Below are 10,416 nucleotides of genomic sequence, written 5' to 3' on the forward strand. Positions count from 1 at the left end.
ACAATCACATCATAGGAAGACAGTTACACATTATTTAAAGGGACACCAGGGCTCTCATCTGGAAGAAGAGAAAAGTGACAGGAAAGGGAGTGATAGGAAGGAAGAGCAGCAACAGGAGAGGAGGCCCAGCAGATGAGTAGCCCAGAAGAAGAGGACCAACAGCAAGAAGCCAAGCAAGAAGAAGCCCAGCAAAGTGAGGCAAGCAACTCAACAAGAAAGTCAGAAGAGACACAGATACAAGGAAGAGAAGAAGAAGGCACAAACGCTGGTACAGACACAGAAGAAGAGGAAGAAGAAGAACAAGATCTGCACAGAGAAATAGAAGGTAAAACAGATGGACAGAATATAGATAAAGTTTTTTTCAAGAACAAATGAGAGCATTAAAAGAATGGTTGACATTAGAATTTAGTGAAATGAAAAGAAAATTGAAAAGTACAGAAGAAAAAGTGAATAGAATAGAGCTGGTCATGACAGAAATAGGGAAAAGATTAGAAAATGTGGAAGAACGAGAAATGGCTGTGGAAATGGAAGTGAACGACTTGAGAAGAAAATTGGAAGAACGTGACAAAATAGTTAGTCACAAGAGTTGTTCGCTCAGAAAGTTGATATGTTGGAAAATTATAGTACCCCCAGAGAACACTATTTTCCTATACATATAACAAAGCTCTCTCTCTCATTTTTTTCCCTTCTTCCCCTTCTCTTATCCATCTTTAAATCTTTATGGATACAGTTGCAACATTGGGTTATGTCTTTGCCCTGTGCTTCTCGGCACAAATGGGCCTGGAGGATGAACTGCAGACATGTTAGTTTGACATCTGGTGGTTGGATACTGATAGATAAAATCAATCAAGATGCGTTTCACAAAAGTTTCTCGGCCTAGTTGACCCTGTATTGAATGTGCCCAGAAGTATTGAACTGCACGTTTTACAAACATTTCTACGTCTGATTCCACCTGCATTGAATTCGCCCATCATTATTGAATGAAGATCAATGCCTAAAGAGGGTGCACAAAATCAGTGAACCGGTGCGGATTCAAAAGGCCAACATGGCCTGTTTCTGCTTCGTAAATGGTTATATGGTTATATGGTTATATGGATTAATGCATTCTAATCGGACTCCACACAACTCCAGTAAGGCGAAGGACTAATCCTAATACAGAACTACAGAGTGAATTAGATGAAAGGGGACTATGGATGTTCTGGAGTGGAAACTTAGTCAGATTAGCAATGATCATAAAAGGAACGCAAAAGCCTTTAAAAACATCAGAAGTTAAAGGGTTGTCAAATGATGTACCCACTTTGAACATAATACAGCGTGAGCTTATACTTGGTTGTCATGAATTCTCTGTCTCACTTTATTAAAATTTAGTAGTAAAAGAGAACAACAGGACTGAAACATCATCAATTATCTTCAGAAGAAATTATCCATCTTGGTTCTGTTAAGACATCTCTACAATCTTAGAAGCCAGTCTTTTGTCAATCCGGTTCATTTCACATTTTATGAAGAAATAGTTGAGATCCAAGCCATGGAACCTGATAGCATCCCAGCTGCGGCACTGGAGGCATGTGGTCCAGAGCTAGCTATGCCTCTAGCCTAAACACTCCAGTGCGACGACGTCTGGCATTCACCTGCCACTGTGGAAAATTATGCTTGGAAATTCTCTCCAACAAAATCAAGATCAATAAATCAAGCAATTTCTTGACTTAAAGGACTTCTCTCAACCATTAACAAAACAAAAATGGAAATTATTGCAATATACAGATGTGCTGGAGAAACTCAGCAGGTTCCACAATATTCATACTTCCTATCGATGCTGTATGACCTGCTGAGTTTTTCCAGCATAGTTGGTTATTGCATCTGCAGATATTGTTGTTTAACTCCAGATGAAAATGATTATCGACAGCATAAGCAAGTGGCATTTACTCACCAATAACACTGGTTGATGAAGATTTTGCTTCTTGAACATTTTTGGGTGTATTTTATGAATTTTGGGCTGCTGATCACAAAAGTCACTTTAAGGTTTTCCTACAACGTACAGTTTTTATTTATAACCTATTTTTGTGATTTCCTGTCATATTTTAAGTCTTCAAAGCAAACTGTTTTGGTCAGTCCAAGCGTGCTTGGGCATGTACTCAGCACATCCATGCTCAGAAGGCATTTAAAGATATTGTTGAGAATTTTCTTGTCAACTACAGAGCACCAAACTATACCCAGCTGACTGACAGTGTGCTTCATCCATACAAAACCATGAAATATAACACATGATTGAAAATTCATTTTCTGTTTTTGCACTTGGACTTCTTCCCTGCTGATCTTGGTGCAGTCAGTGATGAACATGGTGAAAGGTTTCACCAGGACATTGTAACCATGGGAATGTGGTATCAGGAATCCATCAATGTTGGCAGGCTATTGTTGGACACTGACATGAGAGGCATCAGATGCTGAGTACAAACGAAATTCAGCAGCAAAACGTTTTTAGATCAGTTGAACTAATGCAATGTGTCAAAATCATTATGTGATTAAACATGCTACATTCAATAAAAGTTCATTTAATGTTTCTCCAAGTTGCTGTGTGATAAAGCAAACCTGAAATTATCTTTGTGTTCAGTTTTAAATAATTTATCAAAATTCCCCATTTTTTTTAAAGGAAGTAAAACCTTTTGAAAAAAAATTGTTGTCCAGTGTAATCTATTGGATCTAAGCCACAACACTGAAAGTCTGCTGAGATGAAAGGAAATGACCCATCATCTTCTCAAATGCTAATGGAGATGGACAATAAAAGCTGACATTGCCTAGGCTACCCACCTCCAGCAAGTTACTTTTTAAAAATCTGCAGTGTTAGACAAGATTTCTAAAAAAATGAATTAATTCAGTAGCCTGCATTTCAAAGTGTGGCAGAACCAAATTTACAAACTTCATCCCTTCTGAATAAAAGATGCATACTATATGTTGATGTAAATGGGGCTACAATAGATGTAACCAGCAAAGTACAGTTCTTTTAACTGTTGCTATGACCCAAAGGACCTCATTTTCAGAGATTCAAAGTTCCAAAGGAGCTTGAGATCTAGCCCAGTTCAGGATCCTGAACAGAAAAAGCTATTAATTGCCAGATATACAAGTATTGCATTTTTCTTTCACATAGACACAATATTTGCACATTTTGTGTATACATAAAGCATTATCATTAAATAATAAATGCCAGTTTTGTGAATTACCCCAGATCTTCCTTATCTTTGAGGGTAGTTAAGCATTTGCTCAGCCCTCTTGTGTTCTACCTTAAGTCCATGCTTGTATTCATTAAAGGTCCATAACGGAGACAAGAGTCTCTGCTCTTCCTACACATCCCCTCCAATGCTTTCCCACCTATAGGTCCCAAACTCCAACTCTCCATTACAACCTTTGGGTGGCACAGTTAGCTTAGTGGTTAGTGAACGCAGTTACGGTGCTAGTGACCGGGGTTGGAATCCATTGCTGTCTGTAAGGAGTTTGTGCAGTCTCCCATGTCTGCATGGTTTTTCTCCAAGCCTTCCAGTTTCTTCCCACCCTCTAATTTAAAAAAAACATATGGGTTGTTGGTCAATTGGGTGTAATTAGGCAGCATGGCTCATGGGCCAGAGGGGTCTGTTACTTTGCTGCATGCCTTTGTCTCAATTAAATATCTCTTTAGACTTTAAACACTATTCCTTTTCTAAGCTTCATTCTCCCAATTGTCAGAGAAATATATAGGACCTAAAATATCAGAAACTAAACACATTCTCTGGAGAAGCATTAGTGAGCGACAAAATAATAGTGCCCAAAATAAAAGGGTTTGGGCCAAAATATGGACTACTCTTTTTCTCCCCCTGATGGTGCTTGACCTGCTGAGTTCCTCCTGCAGATTGTGTTTAAATCCAAATCCAATGAGAGCAAATGTCTGTGTGAAAGAATCACACAGAGCAATTGAGAGCATTCAGGCCTGAAAACATACCCTGCCGCTGTGATCTCAGCAGCTTGTTGCTCAAGGACTGACAGTCAGAATAATTTACTGAGGTGTGAGCCATTCCATGAACACTAAGCATTCTGTTCCAGTTGACTGGAAGCTTTAAATTGTCTTTTGTCCTTTGCAAGCTGTTCATTTTGGCTTTCATTGTATTTGTGGAAGATCACAGGGTGGAAGATCATAGGGTTAGCTCACACATTACTGGCATTTTTTTTCTTAATTTGGACCAAGCCACTTTCCATCTAACTCTATTTCCATTCAATACATTTTCACAAGCCAATGCTTACTCAGGTAGATTAAAATAAGCCAATCAGCCCAGCTGTTCTGTGTTAGTGGCTTTACTCCACTCCTCACATTCCATCTCCCTCATCCATGTCTTTTAATACATCATCCTACTACCTTTACTCTCTTGTACATTCCCTCATGAAGGCAAGTTTTTATCCTCACAATAGCATGGATCTCTCAGTGGCCACCCACTTTAATTCCCCATCCTATTCCCTTGCTGACATGCCTGTCCATGGTCTCATGTACTGCCAGACTGAGGTCACCTGCAAATTGGAGGAACAACATCTCATCTTCTGCCTGGGCACTGGATGATATGAACATTGACTTCTCTGGTTTCCATAAAATCCATTCCCCACCAACCCCCCCCCCCCCCACCTCGTCTTCCCCATCTCCTTCTGTCTAGTTCTGTTTTTCTCTCTCTCTTCCCTCCTCCCTTTTCCCTCATCTCTTTTCACAGAGCCAATATCAGTTTTCACCTCTCCTCTCATCATATCCAATTAACACCTTTTGGCTGTTGGCCTGGACTCCTCCACCTCCCATACTTCCTCCTTAAGCTCTAGTCTTTAATTAAGATGCTTGCCTGCTTTTCACTTACGCTTTGAAGAAGGGCTCAAGCCCAAAGCTATCTTTACCTCCAATGGATGCTGCGAGACAGGCCGAGTTCCTCCAGCATTTCTGTATGTTTTTACTACAATCTCAGTGTCTATAGACTTTCATGTTTCACAAGCTTTTTATCCTCAACCCCTTCCTATTCTGAAAAATGCTGAGTAAGGAATACTTATTTTATTGATGACTGACTTGATCGAGAATCTCAAAAATCCTCCTCTCTACGCATCCTATTAATTTTAAAGTTCTTGTCAGGTTGTCTCGAAAGACGTCTGAAAGTCAGTAATTTGGCTTACACCAAGGATCAATCTTGAATCCATTCTAGCCTGTACTTTGCACTGGTTAAACAGCCCATCAGGCATCATTAGGCAGTTAAATATTTGCTCTGTTCAACAAGACCTTTTCCCATCATTAGTGAATTGGTGCTGGGTGAAGGACATAAACAGGTGGGAGCCTGGGATTAACCAGGATCAAGCTCAGTGTTAAATATTTCCAAGTATTCTTATTTCTCCCAGTTTAGAACTAGAACACTAGATGACTTGGCTTCAGAGAAATGATCACTTTCAGGAGAACCTGCCCTGATTTCCACTCCCTGGAATCTGCAAATAGTGATTGGAAGCTTGGCTGATTTCCTTAGCAGTAAAGCACAAAAGTCTGCAGACACCATGATTGAAGTAAAAACACAAACTCAGCAGGTCAAATGTACTTTATATAGCAAAGGTACATAACCAATGTTTCAGGCATAAACATCAAGGTATTATTTTTGTTCTGACTTCAATCATGGTGTCTTCAGACTTCCGTGTTTTATTCCAGTGGATAGTGGTTAGATTTAAGAACCAAACTAATTTCTTCTTTATAATCCAGGGATCATTAAGAAATGACAACATCAGGATCCCTGGTTGCTTTCCTTTCTTTGTCCCATGATACCTCACAGAAATCCTGGAATGTGATCAGGCACAGATCTCAGGGATTTGGAATTACACTGAGAACAATTCAGGATCAGGTACCAAGGATGAATTTCACGGTCTCTAACCCAGGCATTTGAACAGTAACTAGGGCAGGTTTTCCAAAGCTAGTTCTGTGGAAAGGCATAGAGGTTTCGCAGAAGAAATGACAGGGAGTAATAACAATCTACCTTTTTTATTTTTATTAGCTCTGTCTTTACTTCAATTTGTTTCTGGGACAACAGCAAACAGTGTACTCCACTTTAAGAAAAACAAAATGGCGTCATGAGGCCTGACGTCAGCAGCGCAGACGTCATTTTCAACCAATGAGAATCAGATTTCTTTTGGTGAGAAACCGGCCATATTTTAAAGATATTCCATGTGTGAAATATTAAGAACCATGGATTGTTGGATTAAAAAAAACTAGGAGACAGGATAATTCATCTGAAGAAAGTACTGAAGATTCTTCAATTTCGCTTATATTGGAAAAATCAAGTGGTATAAAGAAACAAAGGTATGACAAAAATTATTTGTGGCTTGGATTCACCTCAGCTGGGAATAAAGAGGCACCAGATTCACAATTACATATTATGCAGAAACCAACTTGATGCTGCTATTGGCATAAGGATACAACTGTCTAATATCATGCCCAACATTAAGAAGATCTGTGAGGAAAAGAAACAATTTCATTCATCCCGTTAAATGTAAATTAGAGGCAACAAATGATTTTGACGCAGAGAATGATGAGTTTATTTACTTTCTTGCGTATATACCAGGTCTTTTAAACTGTTATTGACGATTGGGTTCCGCTGTTTTCAAGTGCTCCCCCAAAGGGTTCTGCAAGCTAAAAAGTTTATTTAATTAAGAGATCACTAGGCAATGATGTCATGGAAGAAATATGGCTTTTATTTTGTTTCCATGCCAGATGGGACCAAAGAAATTTCCGCTGGTCGTGTGAGGTTCTCCCTCTGAGACCAACTGAACAGCATAGATCTAACTTGGCACCTTCCAATTTGGACAATACATTTGCTAAATAATCTACAGACTGTTTTGAACAGGAAAACACTTTGAACAACTACGAACCAAATGGGAAGGACAAGAAAGCATTACATCCATAGGAAAATCTTCAACATATTTTGTTTTTTTTTTCTCCCCTTAGTCACTTCAGATTATACTGTGCATCTTTTTTTGTCAAACAAATAAAACTTGGATGATTTGAGTAAAGGGTTTAGTTCAATTTGAGTTATCTTTTTGATGAATGGTTCCAGCCCAAAACATTGACCTTTATTTTTCTACCAGTGACACTGCTCCACCCACTGAGTTTCCCCTTCAAATTGTGTTTTGCTTGAGTTGCTTTGTCTATGTACCACATTTGACTGGATGGAGGACACCGTGGATATATTCCAATTTAACCGGTGTTGCTCCTCTCCGACTTCATCACTATCAATGGTGATGAAGTTATCATTGACGGTGATGGTCAAAGAGCAGCAAGGCCATTCCATCTCTTCATTGACAAATTCAAACAGACTCTGATCACCTCTTCTAGCTGTATTTCCATGCCAAATTCCGAACTTTGCCTCTTTTACACATCCCCTCCAGTACTGAGGGAGGGAGGGAGGGTTGAGGCAAGATAACATTCTGAAGGAACTCAATTGATTAAAGGGGGTGACAGGAAATTGTCAATGTTTCGGTTGAAACTTGGATGAAGGGTTTTTAAACAGGAAAAATGGACAGTTCCCTTTTCTGTGGACCACCTTTTCTAGAAAAGCCTTCTGTGTCTTTGACTTCGTCTAGATTCCCCACTCCACATCCCATCCTTTCCTCACCATTTTTTTTTTAAACAAACAGATCCCCTTTGATATCCACAAACAAACCACCTACTTGATTTTACCTTAGAGGTTATACTGACTTTTCATCCCCAATTAAACGAGCCCATCACTTCCAAGTTCAAGATCTAAAGAGGTAGCGCCAACTTTCACTCGGTTAATGATCAGCACAGTGAACCAAGCGCTCACATACCAACCCACAAACTTGACTCCAATTAGATAAGGCCCACGGGGATTCAGTAAAAAACACACAAAAGATTTGCAAAACATTTCAAACTAAAATAGACACCCAGCATCTAAGGAGTGCGTGTAATTGTTCAATTTAATCTCAGCCATCGAATAAGCACACCGGGGTATACCTGTGCTTCCATTCCCCACTGTAAATGTTATGGCAAGAAGGATCATCTGTCTCCCCTTTACCAGTGGATCTTTAGCTGTGTTCAAATCTATTTTTAAGCTCTTTTTTGCATAATTTGTGATAATATTTATATGATTTCCCCCAGAAAGAATAACTTGGAGGTATTGACTTCTACGCAACAGCTGTGCAGTCGGAACCCTTCCTCGTCTTCCCATCAGATGTGCGGGCTGAAATGCATGTCCTTTACTACCAAGGTGTATGCACCGACTGCTTCTCCCTCTCAACCAATAGATACTGAGGCAATGGTTAAAATATTTCAACAGCTGGTATAGAGATCCGTTGGAAATCAACTAAACTCTGGGCGACTTGCAGGGCAAGCCGTTTTGTTTCGGAATCAAATCATTCACCTTCCCCTCCGGATTCAGGAAATTACTTAACCTATTTCAGCACGAGTACTTTCTGATTAGAAGCGAGTGAACAAGGTAGTGGTTTCAGATCAGACCAATCCTTCAGTGCGATGTCGGTCGGGCGACATGTTGATTCACTGCGAGTTTGAAACACGAAACCCTCGCGTTATATGAGATGAATATTTTGAACTAGCGGCATTTAACTTGTGGCTTGTGTTAAGGAGTTCGAGATAGTTTAAATCTTTAAACATCAATTTTATTGAATGCAAAAGCACAGATTAGTGAAAAGATTCTTTGTGGGGTTGGGAAGAAACGCGTGCATTCGAGATTGGGGAAGAGATTCTGTACATGATCAGCAGGTGTTTAACCTGTGCCTTACCCGTGCCGCCTTGGAGGAGTATGGGTCTTCGAAGAGTGCCCACACTTTGGGCTCCCACCTCTTCCAGCAGCCGGCAAGAGTGGAACGGTTGTGGTTGCACGCTTCCAGCCCCAGAATACGTCCCGAGTCTGGGTCAGGTTCCGTCTCCGCGTTATTGCAAGTCCCGTCGGGCGGCTCGAAAATGTCCAGAGCCTCCTCTGCATCTCGGTGCTGCCTGTAGGTCATCCAGCAACAAGGCTCCACGTCGGTCTCGTCCAGTCCCCAAAAAGCCAACTCTTCCTCGAACAAGGGTCCGCACACATCGGCCGGGCAGTGCAACTTGCCCGTGCGGTAATAATTCAGCACATAGGCGAAAATGCCCGGGTGGCGGTCAAAGAAGAACTGGCTGGACTTGGTGTCGAAGTCGAAGTGGCGTTGAGCGCCGGGGTCAGCCAGCCCCGCCAGCCGGGTCCCCGGTAGCGTCAGCAGGGTACTTTTGTACGTTTCATGCCTAATACCACCGACATTGATGCTAATTCGCTCGCTGTCCTCCCCCTTGCCCATTTCTTCCTTTAGACATGGTTTAGAAGCAGCTTTATTGCCTGACTTGCGTCCGCGGTAAGATGAGACACACACGGAGCTTATCATACGGAGGTCGGGCTTCTCTCTCTCTGCAAATCCTCCTCCTCCTCGGGAAGATTGGCTATTACTCCGGTTGCCTTTTAAGAAAGAAAGAAAACCCCGGGTCAAGTTACTGGAGCAGAGACAAACGATCAGGTGCTGTGCCGGGGTCGATTACACTTGCACAGGCAGGTCCGATTCAGAACCGTCTATGGATCCCGGCAGGAGGCATGACTGCGGGCCGATCTCATCTCTCACTCACCTTCGCTCACTTCCAACAACCTGTTAATTCCAACAGCATCAGGCGCCGGGCTCTTGCGCGCTGCTAAAATGGCAGATGTGGAGCATCGGATGGATGACTCCGAGCGTTCGCCCACAGTTTGCCTCTCTCCCCGGGCCCGGAGACCCTAGTTTACTCTTTGGAACGGTTAGCTTTCCTCCTTCATTTGACCCGTCGGTTGAGATTGGCAGCCGAGTCAGACTTTGCTTTGCAGAGGCAGGACACAGTCTCTGGGCGAGAGAGTCGGCCGGTCGCGAGTGCTGGAAGTGCCAGACGTGCCAAAGCGCAACCTTCCCCCCCCCTCCACGGGGTTTGTCTGAGTTTTGAACGTGTTCAATATGCTTTTATTCTTCCGCCGCTCTTCACCTTAAGTTCCCATTGACACTTTTCGGTTAAGGTCACGGGGAGCAGACGTTTGCCAGGTCTCCACCTGGGGTCGAGGGGCGCAGGCAGCTGTCAGTGGAGGTCGGAGTCAAGATCTGGGGACTGAGGCGGCAGTTGTGCCTCGGTGTCGCGGTCTGATGGTTGAGCCGTGGGGACTTGTCTGGGTCAGAGGGTGGAGCCAGGAATGGGGGTCCGCGGCGGGTCGAAGAATGCTCGACACTGGAGGGGCAATGGACCGGGAACCCTGCTGGGGATAGGGGTAAGGGGCCGAGGTTAGGTGTGAGTTTGTGAGTCGCCTCTTGAACAAGTCAATTCATCTTCAAATATTTATTAAATCAACCATTTTTCTCGCAGATCAGATCTCGCCG

At 42.3% G+C, this 10,416-nt stretch overlaps 1 protein-coding gene across 2 annotated transcripts in view; it reads right to left on the reverse strand.

Moving 5' to 3' along the window:
- Nucleotides 1-10,140, reverse strand: part of LOC138765100 (voltage-gated potassium channel KCNC1-like) — a 51,241-nt gene extending 41,101 nt beyond the window's left edge. Inside the window, exons 1-2 of one of the 2 annotated variants that reach the window (XM_069941822.1) lie at nucleotides 9,647-10,140; nucleotides 8,785-9,482 (exon numbers count right to left, since the gene is read on the reverse strand). In XM_069941822.1, the coding sequence (XP_069797923.1) occupies nucleotides 8,785-9,411 (627 nt within the window). In that variant the 5' untranslated portion in view covers nucleotides 9,412-9,482; nucleotides 9,647-10,140. Of the gene's footprint in view, nucleotides 1-8,784 lie in introns of both variants that reach the window. The other variant, XM_069941821.1, reaches the window with a different exon arrangement.
- Nucleotides 10,141-10,416: the final 276 nt, after the last annotated feature.

This window comes from Narcine bancroftii, chromosome 5 (genome assembly GCF_036971445.1).
Source record: "Narcine bancroftii isolate sNarBan1 chromosome 5, sNarBan1.hap1, whole genome shotgun sequence".
NCBI classification, from domain to species: Eukaryota; Metazoa; Chordata; class Chondrichthyes; order Torpediniformes; family Narcinidae; genus Narcine; species Narcine bancroftii.